This window comes from Myotis davidii, unplaced genomic scaffold, assembly GCF_000327345.1.
Source record: "Myotis davidii unplaced genomic scaffold, ASM32734v1 scaffold296, whole genome shotgun sequence".
In the NCBI taxonomy this organism is placed as follows: domain Eukaryota; kingdom Metazoa; phylum Chordata; class Mammalia; order Chiroptera; family Vespertilionidae; genus Myotis; species Myotis davidii.
In genome coordinates this window covers 1,605,208-1,621,467 of record NW_006288889.1, presented here as the reverse complement: position 1 = coordinate 1,621,467, position 16,260 = coordinate 1,605,208, and the positions used below count along the sequence as shown (strand labels likewise).

General features: G+C 50.8%; 1 protein-coding gene across 1 annotated transcript in view; it reads left to right on the top strand.

Moving 5' to 3' along the window:
* The window catches only part of RFX8 (RFX family member 8, lacking RFX DNA binding domain), a gene marked incomplete at its 5' end in the record, with an annotated part of 51,726 nt that overhangs the window by 28,843 nt on the left and 6,623 nt on the right, over nt 1-16,260 (top strand). The window contains 7 exons of the mRNA XM_006761121.2: nt 1,089-1,202; nt 2,278-2,428; nt 4,554-4,612; nt 6,088-6,226; nt 8,769-8,863; nt 11,873-11,987; nt 15,243-15,556. Of these exons, the coding sequence (XP_006761184.1) occupies nt 1,089-1,202; nt 2,278-2,428; nt 4,554-4,612; nt 6,088-6,226; nt 8,769-8,863; nt 11,873-11,987; nt 15,243-15,556 (987 nt within the window). The remainder of the gene's footprint in view (nt 1-1,088; nt 1,203-2,277; nt 2,429-4,553; nt 4,613-6,087; nt 6,227-8,768; nt 8,864-11,872; nt 11,988-15,242; nt 15,557-16,260) is intronic.

Below are 16,260 nucleotides of genomic sequence, written 5' to 3'. Positions count from 1 at the left end.
GAGTGAGAGAGGGCCTTGCCTGCCCTGTGATGAATTCTGCCTCAGGGAGAAGACTGTGGGAGCAGTGACACAGACTGCCATAGCGGAGCAGCGTGGGTGGTCAGGAGGTTTTGTCATAGGCAGGTAGGAAGTGAGGAGGGTCATCAAACCTGGAGCAGTGACAATGACATCAGAGAGAAATGTTTCTGAAGCTGGTGCAGCAGTGTTTGATGACTCTGGACATGGGTGGTAAGAGAATTAGCAGAGATGAGCTTGTGGCTGCTGTCTCATTCAAACCCACTAACTCCAAAGGTCATGCTTCAAACTTACCCACCTGAGAAGAAAAGGATTAATATATCCCGCTCATCCCATTACTGTATTTTTTGTTGACTGTCTGAGAGTCTCTATGGAGATGTCTTCTCTAGAATTCATGCACCTGACAGCAGGGGTTCATCATCTGGCAGCTCAGAAGTTGGCCCTAACTTCCTTGACTGAGGTCACTGGTAGGTCTCAGGGCTGGGATGCCCCAGAACACTTGAGCCTGCAGAAATCACTAGTAGTCAAGAGTATTAACTGGCGACTCAGATTGGCCAATCATGGGATCTGAAAAGTCAACATGGGGGAAACTAAAGAAAAGGAAGGGAGCTGCCGTTGTCTTCCTTAAGAAGGCTCCTGTGTAGAAAGACTCCAGGCCTCTTTGGCTTGGACAATGCTTAGGTGACTTGTGCCTCGGTGTCAAGGAGGAAGCCTCTCTGGTTACATACTCTCACCCTCTTTCAGAGCTGAGCCACACTGAGGGGCAATCATCAATGAACATTCGTTCTAAATTCTGGTTTGTGCCCTCTGGCCATTTCCTCATCCTATATCATAGGACTTATGATAACCAACAGGGGCCCCCTGGTGGTTAAAACAGCTTTCCTTCCAGAAAACTGCCATGAAAATAGGTTCCACGTTATTCCATCCAACTAGAAAAGCTGCCAGGTTAAGCTTTACATTAATTGGAATGAAATTCATCCCATTATCACTTGGGGCTGGTTACGTATATATGGGGGTTAGTCTCACCAGGCACAAACTGAGATTGTGGAGATCTGTTCCATGCCTTACTTCAGGTGGAGGACTTGCTCACTTCCTTCTGGAAAGCTCTGCCACAGGACACAGTCATGCTCATGGCATTGCCTGAAGTGTGCCAGCTCGTTAAATGCTACGACGTACAGATGTACAAGGTAGGAAGACGCTTGGCTGGTGGCTGTGCAGAGCCTGGGGTAGAGCCTCCTCTCTGTAGGTCCCTGGCTGCAGGCCTCTGAGGAGTGAACAGTGGGGCGGATGGATCACAAGCTATAATCCAGGGGTCCTCAAACTTTTTAAACAGGGGGCCAGTTCACTGTCCCTTGGACCGTTGGGGGGCCAGACTATAGTTTAAAAAAAAACTATGAGCAAATTCCTATGCACACTGCACATACCTTATTTTGAAGTAAAAAAACAAAACGGGAACAAATTCAATATTTGTATTTGCATGTGGCCCACGGGCCGTAGTTTGAGGACCCCTGCTGTAATCTTTCCCTCAAACTCAGCCTTTCTTTTGAAATCCGTGAGAGTCTGAGTTACCTCATGTAAAGAAAAAGCCAATGTACATGGCAACCTGTGGTTTCAGTGACCGGGAAACTCCAAACTGAGTCCAAGTTTTTTATCTAGACTGACTATTATAATTTCAGGGAAGTTACATTTTTACTACAGTTTCTGTGGTGAAAATATGTTGTTGTTGTTTTAAGCTGGTCATGAATCTTTTTCTTTTTTAATCTTCACCTGAGGATACGTTTTTACTAATTTTTAGAGAGAGAGAGAGACAAACATCAATGTGAGAGAGAATCATTGACCTGTTGCCTCCCATATACGCCCCAGCTGGGGATCGAACCCGCAACCTTTGGGTGTATGGGACCATGCTCCAACCAACTGAACCACCTGTCTAGGGCTACTTTTTATTTTTTTATTTTCTGGGAGACAATTTTGTGCTTTTAAGTTTTTACACAAAGGAGGAAAGCCAGCACCTGGGTTCAGCCATGAAAATATTTTGGTCTGACCCACCTAGTACGGCCTGTGTGGTGCTTCTTAAAACCATGGATCAGTTATCAGTATTTTAAGCTCTTTGAAAAAATTCAAATTCTGCCCCTGCGCAGTGAGCTGCGGCAAGGGCTCAGGTGGGGTCTTCTCTCTGAGTCTGTGGCATAGTTCACCCTAGGCCACTTGTAACCAGAGGACACCTGCACTGGCCGGCACGCTGTCTCTACTCTTCTGTTGCAGGGAATTGAGGATGTCCTTCTTGATGATTTTCTGGAAGATGTTTCTATTCAGTACCTGAAGTCTGTCCGGTTATTTAGTAAGAAATTGAAGCTGTGGCTCCTTAATGCTTTGGAAGGTTTCCCAGCCCTCTTACAGATCTCCAAACTCAAAGGTAGGTTTCAGCGGGAAAATAAATTCTGTGAGAGTAGATTCAGAATCTGACTTTCAGATGGGGCAGGACTCTCAGCTGTGTAATGCCCCACCCACCCCGGCTCCGCTCCCCTACCCGTGGTCACGCAGGCATACAACCCTGTTCAGACCTCCCCGGCTTGCATTTTAGTGCCAGTGGTGTATCCCTGTGCTGATCCATCACACCCTTTGCCAGTTCCCCTAATGAGTAATAACATGGAGTTCGGACAGGTCAAGGGGCTAGAGGTGCAGAAAAGCTGTCTGACTGTCAAAAGGTGGGGAGAACCTGCTGCTGCCCCCAGGCAGCGCTGCTCACCTTTCTTGAGCCAGTACCTTGGGGCAGCCTGTGGTCCTCACTGCTTGTCCCTCGAGCAGGGCTGGCCAGGGCTCAGGCACCAACATCCTTCCACCTCTTTGTGTGCTCTGGCCTCTCAGAGGGGCTCCAAAGAGCACAGATTCTCCTTAGAACACCCCCATCTGCCTAAGTGTCTCACCCTGTGGGCCACCACGGCGATCACAGCTTTGTGTTCTCCTCTCCCTGTTGACCTTCTAGAACACTTGTTCTTTCTGTCTGGCTGCCAGGTTCTGGTCTCTGACACACCTTGCACCAGGCCACCTGTCTGCTCAAGGCCAGCCACGGCTTCCTTTACACACTAGCTCACGCCTGCTCTGCGGGTGCCATGTTTCTGCTCCTGGAAACAGCCACGTCCCCCTCCTGCCTTGTGATGCATTTCCATCGTTGCCTCGCGCGTTTCTATCGTTGCCTCGCGCTGTCTCCAGTGGCCCGTCGCCACCCAGCCCTGTTTCTCTTGGGCCCTCTTGGGCCGCTCGCATCACCAAGCCCTCCCATCATCTCACTCTCTTTTCTAACTTTGCACATTGTTTGCTGGCTCGTCGGAGGGCCCACACAATAGGACGGTGTCTAACTTTTACCCACCACCCCTGCACCTGGCTGTGTTCATATTCATATTGGCAATCTTATCCCAGTTTGACCCACTTGGAAGCTTTCACCTGTCCAAGCTGGTGTCAGCCAAAAGGGCAGCAGGGTGGACACTGCATAGAGAAAGTGCAGTCTGGCTGTGAAAGGTGAAAAGATGCGTTTCCCGGGGGTCACCTTACCACCTGCCTGACCCCCTCGCGGTCTCTGTCCCTCTCTAGCCTACTCAGAGCTTCCGAGTGACTTCACCATCCTGCCTCCAACCTCAGTCACCGCCCCTCTAGACCCAATGATTATTTTAAAACAGTGATGTGATCAATTAAATGCCTTTCATAGGCCCTGCCCCCTCAAGGGTCCACTCTTCTTCACTCACTGTGCAAAGTCATTCACTGCTTGGCCTGTGGTCCCCATTCCCCAAGGAACCCTGACCAGGGCTCCCCAGCCACACCAGATTGGGTATCCCCCGAAGGCCTTTCCTGCCACTCTTCCTGCCTAGACTGCCTCTCCACCCCCAACCCCCGTAGCTCCGACCTTACATGCTCAAGCCCTGCTTGAATGTCACCTTCTAGGTGGATTCGTCTCTGAGACCATCTTCAGACAAGGCCCATCCCTCCCCTGAGCCCCTCGCTGGCTTCCTCTCTGGCCGCAGAGTTTCAGGGAGCAAGTCATTGCATACCTGGTGACCCGTTCTCAGCAGCGGAGCCCCTTGAAGGTGGAAGCTGCCCTCTTTTCATCCAACAATTCAGCCAAGAGCCGGCGAACATCTCTGGGGCAAAAACTGAATACATTCAAGAGGGAGCATGCTCCTCCCTGTGTATTTTCTCTTTTTATCCTTTCCTTTCCTTGGTCATTTTCTGAGACGGGCACTGTAGAAGTGAGAACGTTTGGGGACTCGGGGTTTCCAGGCAAAAATCCTGAACTCCTTTATGCAGGCACGACAGGGGCTGGGATTACATAATTTCTCTGGGCTGGATGGGGAGTGTTTTGGTCAAGTCGCCCCTGCCAAGACCTCCCAGCCATTTGGGAAAGAGCCCGCGCACAGTGGAAAGACCGGGCTGTGTGGAGGCCTCCGGGGTGGGAGGCAGCCTAGGCACAGGCTTGCATTCCACGCTATCGTGGAAGGGCATGGCGCTATAGGATCAGTAATGGTCGCGTGTATTGTTCTTAACAGAAGTTACTGTGTTTGTCAAAAGACTGAGAAGAAAGACATACCTTTCCAACATGGCAAAGGTAGGTTCTGCCAAGCAGACAGGAGGGAACAAAGCAGTTTTCTGTAGTGAAAGCTGCAAGTCTGTCCTCAGAGCAAGGGGGGTGCTCCCTCCACCCAGAGGGCAGACAGGAGGACCTTTCCAGCCACTGGATGGCAGGCCTGCTGGGCCGCAGCAGCCCACCCTCGCCTCCCCTCCTCAGAAGGCCCCCGTCGCCAGCTCTCTCCTTGGGCAGAAGCAGGGTGCGCAGGCCACCATTCTAAAGTTTCAAAGGGAGACCTCGGGAGGGTCAGCCAGGCAGCGGGATGGGGGTGATGGGCCCTGCAGCAGACCCCGGAACAGGTGACCAAGCCCTTCCTCCTGCACGTGGCCCTGTGGGATGGTGTGTCCTGGCTGCCAGGCGCCTGGACTCCAACCTTCTCTCCTTGGTTGATATGCCACTTGGTGGTAGAGGAAAGAGAGAGGAAGGCTATAGATGCTGAAAGTGGCCACTCAAGAATCTGCTTGGAAATCCCGTGGGTGCCATCAGGACAGAGTCAAGGATTGTCCCTTGGTCCCAATCAGTCTCAGCTCAGGGGTGCTCAGCTGGGCCTCTGGGTTACTGTCTCCATTCCTGACTCGCTCAGCTGCTGATGGCTCTGCAGCAGCACCTTCATCTCAGCCCAGCTAGGGGGCCAGCTCGGGTCCATCTTTATACTGCCTGTCACTTGGGGAAATTTACTACATGCCCGCTAGTGCCCTTGCTTTTCTCCTCTGCAAAATGAGGGGACATTAGAGGTGTGAGGACAACCTACAGACCCTAAGAAAGTAGGGACCTGGATTGTTCCCATTGGATAGCTGAGGAAACCAGCTCCCAGGGTCTACATTCATTGCCCACGCCTCCCAAGGAGAGAGGGCAGAATCAGCTTCCCAAGCCCCACAGCAACCCTTCGGAATCCTAGCACTTTACTCCAGACCCTCGCTCCACCACTGTTTCCCCTGGAAAGTAGTTTAGGTGCCAGAGTGGAGTGCAGGGGTGGAGAGCAGGGAGTAGAGTGAAGGGAGAGAAGAGCAGGGACGGGAGTGAAGGGAGGGAAGAGCAGGGAGAGAGCAGGGAGGGGAGAGCAGGGAGAGGAGAGCAGGGGTAGAGAGCAGGGAGGGGAGAGCAGGGAGGGGAGAGCAGGGAGAGGAGATCAGGGAGGGGAGGGCAGGGAAAGGAGGGCAGACAGGGGAGAGCAGGCAGGGGAGGGCAGGGAGGGGAGAGCAGGGAGAGGAAGAGCTTCCGGGTCCTCAGAGCCTTAATCAGATGCTCTGAGGAGGGCACTCTAAGTGCTATTTTCAGAAAGGCAGCTCTGGGTGTGAATGGGAACATTTCCCTGTGGCTGAGGGTTCTATTTCAGTGGGTAACACCCAAATCCACTTTTTTCTCTGCTCAATAACAATCCCTCTTGCTAAATTGGATGGGGGATTAGGCCAAAAGGACCACATTCAATGACACATGCTTCCCATTGTGCTTAGACGATGAGAATGGTATTGGAAAATCGCAGGAGAGTCAGCCTCCTGAAGTCAGACCTGCAGGGCATCGTGGGGGTTTCGCAGGGAGCCCTGACAAGGACTCGGAGCGGCACAGACGACCTGGAGAGCGTGGAGGTGAAATGTAAGCTTCCTTCTTCCTGTCATTGCAACGTGAGGCGTGTATTTGGGGCCGGCCTAGCCTGCACTACTCTAGGAGTTTCTTAGCAGAGGTGAACACAGGTGACTCATTGCTATCGTAATTTACCTCCCCTGCAGGGGCAAGGAATGCCCCAGAGAATGCTCTTCCCGGGGTCCTCCTGTCCATCCAGCAGTCAGTGCGGGCACGTGTTTGTTGAGTGAATAAATGAGCAGATGAGTGGTGCTGCTTGACAAGGATTGTTTCTGGAAATCCACCTGGAGCGTCGCTTTGGGGGAAAGGCGGCATCCGTCTGGTGCATGCACAGGCCTCTCTCTCCTGTCTGAACGGGAGTGCGTCAGCCTCTGCCCAGCCGGACCTGCTGGCACAACCGTTAGGATTACTTTGAACAGTGCGAACCATTGTGCTCTTACTGTATCTCACTACTTTGCAGACAGCGATATGAAGCATGTGGATATTCTTGCCCTTTACTATCTGATAATTGTCATCATTTTTCAACAACAAAAAGTATTTCTTCCACAAAGAGCTCTGCGAGCTGCTAACAAGTGTTCCTCTGGGAGGAGCCTGGACCGAGAGAAGGTGCTCTCCCCACTCCCACGCGGGAGCTGAGGCAGACACGGAGAGCTGCTTCAGGAGGGAACTGCAGAACACTGGCGCCCCTCCCAAGCCTCCAGGCCAATCTAGGCCTTTGTCTGAGGGTTGCTGCCAGGGGGCTGTGGGGACTAGCTCCCTTTTCTGCCCTTTGCAGATATGCCTGCCAGATGCCCCAGGAAGGTCTAGCAGCTTCTTCCCTGTGGGCGGAACCTCAACCCGTTACACCCAGCTCTGCCCAAACTGCCTCCCGATGCCTGTGAGCTCCTTCAGGGGTCAGTGGTCCCTTATGCATCGTGTCCACCCGACACCTGGGAGCACTTCAGTATTTCATGAGCTGACGGACAGGGATTCACAAGGCATGCAAAGCACCACAGTTATCCTGTCCTCTTTCTTTGACCTTGAAATAGGGCTGACTTTGGTAGGATTGTACTGATTAGTGAAATACTGGACTAGGTCCATTCTTGCTGGTAAGCGGCCTCTGCTCATGCACCCCAGCCTCCCCTCCCCTGCTGATCGCCCCTGCTCTGTCACTGTCACAAATCCTAGCTCCTCCCCTAGGCGTTCCCCTATGGACCAAACCAGTAACTAAAAGGTGGACACCTGCCCTAGCCTGTTTTACTTAGTGGTTAGAGCATCAGCCTGTGGACTGAGGGGTCACGGGGTCCATTCTGGTCAAGGGCTCATGCCTCAGTTGTAGGTTTGATCCCTAGCCCTGGTTGGGGTGTGTGGGGGAGGTAACCAATAGATGTGTCTCTCTCACATTGATGTTTCTCTCTGTCTCTCCCTTTCCCATCCACTCTCTCTCTACAAAACAACAATAACAACAACAACAAACCACACCTAAGCCAGCAAGTTTTAAAGCTATGGAGGGTAATGCTGATTAGTAGGGACTCAAAGGGTCCCCTCCTGGGCTACCGGCTCCCCCAGAAATCTTAGGGGGTTGCTCAAACCCTGTTCTTGCCCCTAGGAAGCCCCAGGAAGACACAAGGCCTCTCCCCTAGGTGCCCGCCGAGGTGCCTGCAGCCTGCCCTGGGCTCCTGTGTGCCTGTCGGCATCCTTGGGTGTCCTTCCACGAGGACACAGGGCCAGCAGGGAGCCTGGCATGCTGGTAGCCACTGCCTGGAAGATCTGCCTGGAAGATCTGCCTCGAGGTCTGCCTGGAAGATCTGTCAGGTGAACCCTGACCATGCCTCAGCCAGGGCCAGGGCAACCCAGTGGGTTTTCTAAACTCTGCTTGGTACCCAACAGCACCCAGAAGGTGGGAGAGCCAAAGGCTGGCTCATTGGGCTCAGTGCTGCCTGTGCAGGTGAGGGACTCAAGTCCCCACGTCACACATGCTCAGGCTCCACCCCTCATGTCTACACTGAGCCTGTAGCCCAGCAAGGCACTGAACATCCCTCAGTGAAAGGACATGAGTAGGCTACTACTTTAATGAAAATGACACGAATAGGCGAGGTCATGACTGCATCATGCAATGAGCTCATCTGGAGCCAGGTCTGTGGAATTAATTACAAGGTGTAATTATTATTTCGAAATATTTCTTTCCAATTCAACAAGTGGCAGCGGCTGTTCCTAAGAGGCAGGACCATATAACTCTGAACTGTATGACCACAGATGTGACAAATCTGGACTTAGAATGTATCCTTTGTGTTCAAACTGGGTGCGAAGCCGCAGGAGGTGCTTTTGGACTATTGTTCAGATGGTGTCCCTGGGTTACCTAGCCTACAAATACCTACAGCAAAATTCTGTTGCGTTGCTAGAAACCTTTTTATTTTTTGAAAATTTTACAACAGTATGAACGGCCTTTATTGGTGGCAATGGGAAGTGGAAAAGGGGGGGATACAACAGCTCTGGCTCCTGGGGTGGCTTCACAGACCCTGCGGCTGCCCTTCGGAAGGCTAGCAATCTTCCTGTTTGTTTTGTGTCTTTACAGGTTTAAGCAGTTTAATTTCTTTGCTGGGAACATCGACAGACCTCCATGTATTCCTGAATTGTCTATCTTCAAATCTCCAAACATTTGTCTTCCAGGTACAAAACCATAGTTTTTTAAAGGGAGGAGGTGGGTGTTGATCATTCTAGCTACATAATACCACCAAGTGCCCATGACCTAGTGGAATGAAAAAGATGTTTCTCTGGCCATAGCGTGTCAAGGCCGGTGTGGGTGCTGAGGACAGAAAAGCAGTGTCTCACTCCTGCGGCAGGCCGGGAGTAGAAGCTGGTATGTCAGGCAGGTGTGTGTGCAGGTGCGCATACATGCTGGCTCAGGTGTGTGCTGTGTGTGTGCAATGGGCCTGTGTATGCAGGTGAGGTGAATGAGGGTGTGTGCAGTGGCCATGGGTGAGTATGAGTGCACCAGGCGAGAGCGTATAGGAGGAGTGGTTTTCTCTGTTTAGGGAGAACAGTCCTTGTCTGTATTTTGCAGAAATATCCCAGTAAAGCATCAGGCATGATTTTAAAGATCAAAGAAGAATTGGTGTTGAACGTGGGTGAATTTGGTCTTTCTGGATGACCAAACTGGGAGTTACTTCAACAGGGTTCTTGTTGGGCGCAATCATCAGCACCGTCTGCATCAGCGATCACACTTCCCGAGCTGAAAGTGTGATCAGAGAAAGCCCAGCACCCTTGGCCCAGTGGGAGCATAAGGGCGGGTGGGTGGGGACCTGGGCCTGCACATTAGTTTGGAGACCAAAACAAGGTCACCAGGGGCCGCCCACCTGAGGCATTGCCCTCTGCAGGCTGAGCAGTTATGACAGGTCTTGATGAAGGGGTGGGTTTAAATTGGGACAAGAAGGGTAGATGGGATGAAAATAACATAAAAAGACACCATTCCCGAGAGAAGGACATGGGCCTGGGCACAGTGAGCATTGGAGGTGAAGGGCCTGATAGAGAAGAAGGGGACACCCTGGAGCAGGCACGGGAGGCGTGGCCTGGGACTGGGCTTTGGGAGCGCTCTCCTCTAAGCCTCAGTTACATTTCTTTCTCGCCCTTTCCCTCCCCACTGGCCTTGCCATATCCCTTCCTCCCAGTGGATGAGAAAGGGCAGAGGTGATAACGGGGATCATTCATAAAGACTGCAGGGGGCACTGGGGTTGAAAACCTCATTGAGAGGAACCAGAATGTTCTACAGGAAAGCTGGGCAGGTGTCTGTGTCCATGCTTTGCTTCTTGAAAACCATCATGCAGATTCTGAATGGTACTCATGGTCCTTGGTGATCTCTAGCAGGGCTTCTTTGTAGCAGTGGTGACATGTCTGGAGTTGCACTGCTGCTGAGATGTTCACTCATTGGCTAGGTTGTCACTGATCAAACCTTCCATTCCTCTTGCTCAGCCTCTTTCACCGAGCTGAGCCCCTGAGCCCCTTAAGAGCACCCCTGCCTCCAAGCAGCCCACAGGCTCGGGCTCTATCTAAACCATGTAACACCATGTGTCTCCCAAGTCTTCATCATGTATTCAGCCTCACAATGAGGCATGTTAGCAAGATGGTGTATTGTACCTGCATGCCTTTGAAGAGCTTGTTCTTGTAAAACAGCTTGGCTGATAAAACAAAGCAAAACACTGCTGCCAGTAAAATACTCAAACGGCTAAAATGTACATCTTTGGGCTTGTCAGGGTGACTAATGGGTCCGGCCATTCCCCTCTGGCAGCCTGCTAGAGGGGAGTTCCATGTGTTACGTGCTCCCTCCTCCTGGGTCTCACATGGTTGGGCCCAAGAGAATTTCTAAGTGTAGGACCCGGAGATGCCACACTGGTGCAGGCAGAAGAGTGCTCAAGACAGAGTGTGCCCACCACCAGAGCTGCTTCTCACGGTGCTTTGTAAAGTGTCCTTGTGTTTGTTGGACCCACGGTTCCTTCCAGGAGCCCTGTGTCAGGTGATCAGAAACACCAGCCCAGGTGTCAGAGTCACATGGGGAGGATGCTGCTACTGAGGGAAGCCCACGTGCACCCAAAGCCCAGGACAACCCTTCATTCAACACATGGCGAGGAGTACAGTGGGGGCTGATGGGAAGATGAGAAAGCGGGTGTCTTCATGTCTAACCAGTCTCTCCATCTCTTCTTCAGAGACTTGGGTTGAGCCAGTGGGTGGCTCACATTCTTATGATGAGACTTAGGGGGGCTTCAGGGCCATTCATCCCAACATGTGCCTGTGAAATTAATGTGACTACATTGCTTGAATTGCATTGAAAGTTTGGTCCAAGGCTACTCGCCATCTACATCAGCGGTTCTCAACCTGTAGGTTGAGACCCCTTTGGCGGTCAAACAACCCTTTTACAGGGGTCGCCTAAGACCATCCTGCATATCAGATATTTACATTATGATTCATAACAGTAGCAACATTACAGTTATGAAGTAGCAATGAAAGTAGTTTTATGGTTGGGTCACAACATGAGGAATTGTATTTAAAGGACCAGAAGGTTGAGAACCACTGCTCTACATGAAGAGTTTCTTTGTCTGCATGCAGAAGCATGTCACTGGTGCCCAGTTTAGTGCCACTCGAGCTGTCAGATGGCCTTGGGTCCACTAGATACACAGGTGGAAACTTCCAGTCCTCAGATAATTCACACAGTGCAGTGGTGAGTTCTGTGCTTTCCGAAGTCAGCACCACCACTGTTCATTATTGTGGGACTCTGCCACTTTTCACACTGTCAGGCTTGGCAGGGACAAAATGTCCCCTGATCCCCTGATAGCAACTGCCGAGTGGATTGTGGTGAGGCTGTCCCTGAAGCATTTCTTTGACACGATTCACAAGTGAACTCATTTTAAAACTTGTGTATAATTTTTTAAAAAAGAAAAAGAGGCCAGTTTTCCACCTTCTTCCTTCTCTCCACAACATCAGGGGTTCTGCCCTGGAACCATTTCTGAGGAGTTGGATCAAAATAAGAAAAAGGCTGGTGGGTCACTGCTCCCTTCTCACCTTACTTCTTCCTCTTCTCATCGGACCACTTGAAATGTCAGTGCCTGACAAATGTGTGCATTTGAAAACGTGTTCTCCTTCGTTTTGTCATAAAACCTGGAATTTTTTCTTTCAAAAATGTAACAGCCAAGCAGAAGCAAAGAGGAGTTCATCAGACTGGCTGCCAGCTTCCAGCTGCGCTGGAATTTCGTTCTCACCACAGTGAGCAAAGCCATGACTCTTCGCCACAGGGACAGTTTTGGTGAGTCAGAGAATGCAAAACGCTGTTCTACCTTTAAGAATGTTTCTATTGCCGTGTAGAATACAGCCATTTTGTTCTTACGTAAAATACAACATAGACACAGAAAACTGCACAAAACTATAACAGCTTTTAAAAATAGCAACAGGAGAATAGTTCCCACCAAACAGTCTGGCCACACTTTGCTTCCCATTCCTCGTTGTTGGATGGGTAGGAAGCACCCCCTTGCTTTTGAATAGTGTGCTTTGGGACATTTTGAGAAAAGCACCAAGGCAGGTAGGTGAGATGGAGAAAAAATTAGTGATCGGAAGCATCCATATTTAACTTTAAGGAATAAAAATTGGTAAGGCCACTGATGTTTGCAGATGGTGGAAAGGGTGAAGTAGTATCCATTTTGCAAACTTTCTGGTCAAATAGATGATCGTTCTCTGTCAGAGCTCACATCTGTCACCTCCATGGCTCAGATGCAGAACAGCAGAGTTGTAGGAAGGGAACCTCACCACAGAGCCCTCCAGCCCCATGAAAAGGGTTAACGTAAAAACATTCAAAGCTGTAAAGAATTTTTGTGAGTTTACTTGAGCCAAACTGTCAACAATTGCTGGGAAGCAGAATCTCAACGGATTAGATTGGGATAATGCTCAGGAAAATGGTGGTGGTTCACCTTGTTTTATACTTTACATCAAGGGAGGAGACGTAAGTGGGTGACATGAAATCCACTGGTGGTAGATTAGGGAGGCGGGAGAAAGCTAAGCGGTGGGTGTGGTGGGGGGAGGGCCTCTGGGATTGGATAAAAAGTAAAATGATAGACACATGACTTAAGTGGATACAGGATAGTTAACAGTCAGCAATTAACATGATGACAATGAAGGAGTTTACGGTCTCCCTCCTGGTGCCCAGGCTCATGTGGTTGGGGTTGGGGGGAGAGGAGGTTAAGGAGGGAAGTTACAAGTTACTCTGACATTTCATAGCTATGTTATCTTAGTTGCAAAAAGACAATAGCCTCAGTTAAGATAAAAATTAACCTTTCCAGGGAAAATACCGGCCTAGGACATGACTACCCACCTTTAATGTTTACTTTCAGACCATCCTTTGTGGTTACTGTAGGTCTCTTAGTTTGTAAGGCTGCCATGCAGGCCTCCCCTGAGCTTGTCAGGTAGTATGTGGCCTTTGGTCCACAAAAGGATCATTCATCTCAATAGACACTGTGTCCCCCAAAACGTCCCAGGCACCTTGCTGGGCACTGGGCATAGAGCAGTGAGAGACAGGTGGTCTTTGCCCTGTGAGCTCGCACCCTCATCCGGGGAGGAGCCCTGCGTCACAGGCTGCCTATGCCCTCACAGTGGGCAGGTAAGTGAGAAGCCGGGAAGACAAAACCAGTGCTACTCTGGGTCAGTCTTGCAAACACTGTGGAGCTCTGTCCAGGGTGGTGGCTGTGAGCTGCCCTGTAGGTGACCACCCTTTGTGTGAGGCCCTCCGGTTCAATGGTGCCCAACATGACTCTGCTTTATGCCAATGCTCCCCGCACTAAAGTGACAGCGATTCCCATGCAGTCATGAGAAGAAACCCAGTCTGTGTTTGTTGCTTTGCCCCACCTACCTTCTCTGGACCTCTCCACGAAGTAAAGTGTTAGCGCCAGCGGCTTTTCCTCATCACATGGACCGGGATTTCCAAGTAAACAGGTTAGTTGGGCTCATTCCAGACCAGGTCATGCTGTCCCACCAAGCCAGTATCGTTCACCACAGGGCCATCCAGGAGTAATAAGCAGTAAAGCAGCGGTCGCCAACCTTTCAGACCTCACGGACCATCAGTGGTCCGAGGACCACCGGTTGGCGACCGTTTCAGTGAAGGGCTTTGAAATGGGCAAAAAGGCTTAGTGCCTTCTGAGTGTCTCCACCTTTCACTGTCTTAGCTGTTTTCCAACTCTGTACCCTTATCAACTGATAACGTTAGAAATGCTTGTCAGCGGTGTCTCTGGAATGAGACAAACACTCGAAACTGGATGGGCAAGGCAAAGCTACTTCTGGAGAAGGGTGCAGCTGCCGCTGAAAATCATGGCCAAGCACAGCAAACGGGGAGTCCATTCGGGGTTTATTCCCTGACCTGGTCTGCCCTGCCCCTCACTCTGACCCTGACTCTGATTTGATTGGTCAGAGCTCAGAGCTCTGATTCACATTATTGTGCAATTGGCTAATTCAGAGGCAGGGATAGGGGAAGGCGGGGCCTAAGATGGGGGCCCCCTGAAAGTCTGAAGGTCACAATCAAAATGGCAGAAGCTAAGACAGCAGTGGGCTCCTTTCTTTGACAGAAAAGATTGCTGGTTCCCTCTCACAATTATAATGCAAATAGTAGTCTGCCCCAGAACTGCAAGCTGGTGCCAGTGGCAGCCACTGATGGCCACCCCAGGGACGGATCCCTTTGCGTGTCTCTGTAACTCTCTGCTGCCCACCTCTGCTTGGTACTTCAACTTCTCTTTCGAACCAGTTGCAACAAATTACCAATTCCTTCATCCACTCATGAGTTACACCGAACCTTTGACACAAGTCCATTTGATATCTGTGTAAGATTTGTGCTTTTACCTGAATTAAAAATTAACTTAAGAAATTTCAATCGGCCAGATCTCCCCTCTGCTTCTCAGGTGGACATTACTTATTCTTGTCTCCTGGGTGACCGAATGCCTTTGGGTTGAGAGCAGTCGGTGGAGTCAGCGCACCTGTCTCCTCAGCCAGTCCCTACAGGCCCCGGAGGGAGAATGTCTCTCCATGCGGAGCACCCGCTGCCATCCCTCACCCACGGCCCGGCAGGAGATGCAGCCACGCAGACTGCAATGGGCACGGGCTGCATGTTGGTCCCCACAGATGGCAGCAGGGACCCTCTGCACGCTGCCCGCACCTCCCCTTCCACCCTCTCCCTCGCTTCCCTGTGTGTCAACTGTGGGAGGCTGAGGGGCACATCCTTCTGCTCAGAGAGTGGCACCCCTTTTTCTGTAGGAATTGCTATCCTCCTCTCATAGCAGATGGTGCTTAACTTCCCTTTCATGGCTCAGGCTAGTGAACTCTCTGTGCTTCCTGTCAGAAGTCACCTTGCTGGGGTTCTCTGGACTTGGAACACCACGTGGGTGGTGGGCCCGCCCAGGACCCTCAGGATCAGTGGTAGGGGAAGCTCCAGCCACAGGAGTGAAAACCCCAGAAAAGTTGTTAGTTTCACAGCGAATGTCATTTGTCCATTGAGTTATTCACTTTGGTTGTTATTTAAATGTAGGGTCCTGGCACCTGTTTCATTTGCTGCTTTTGGAATATGTGACTCATATCCTGCAGTCATGCTTAGAAGAGGAAGTGGAGGATGATGGAGGAAATCTCAAGGAGCTGCCACCAGATGACCAGTCTCCTGTCCAGCCTGACCAGGCACCTTGCCAGCCTCCAGATTCTTCACTATCTCAGGAGGATGAAAGCCCATGTGTGGCTCCGCCCTGGGTGATGCTGGAGCACGTGAGCCAGAGCCAGTGTCCCGTGGGAGTGAGCAGCGTGGTTCTCAGGGTCCTGGGCTTCCTGGTGGACACTGCCACGGGCAATAAGGTACTGAGGCCGGGCGCCAACTCCTGGTCAGTTTTTTCCAGGGCAGTAAGAACCACCAGGTGGTTAGGAAACCCATAAAGACCCCATTGTCCAAACAAACAATGACATAGACTCTAGAGTGATCTTTGCTTTGGGTGACTTTGCCAGGAGTGATTATAATAGCTTATCTGTTGATCACTGTTTGGCTCAGTTTGGGGTGCATTAATATGAGCCTGGCATGATTATGGTGCAGAATATGTGGATGGCCTGGGTCTTGCCTTCCCAGAGTTTCCCTGACCTGGTCAGACTAACTGAAAAATAGATCACCACTGGCCACTGCGCTCAGTGGTATGCACTGAAAATGCCTCTGGCATCAAGGAAGGAAACATCGGGTGGTCTAAACAGAAAGGATTTGAAAAGATGGAATTGAAAGACATAAAATTAAGGATTCTATTTATCCAACCCCTACTATACACCCTTTATATACATAATCTTCAAGTCATACAATAATACAGAGTGTCTATTCTTTTTTTTTAATTTTATTTTTTATTACAAAGGGTATTACATATGTGTCCATTTTTTCCCCCCGCCCTAGACAGTCCCCTAGCCTCCCCTATCCCCCAGTGTCTTATGTCCATTGGTTATGCTTATATGCATGCATACACGTCCTTTGGTTGATCTCTTACCCCCCTACCTCCCGCCCCCGAACCCTCCCCGGCCTTCCC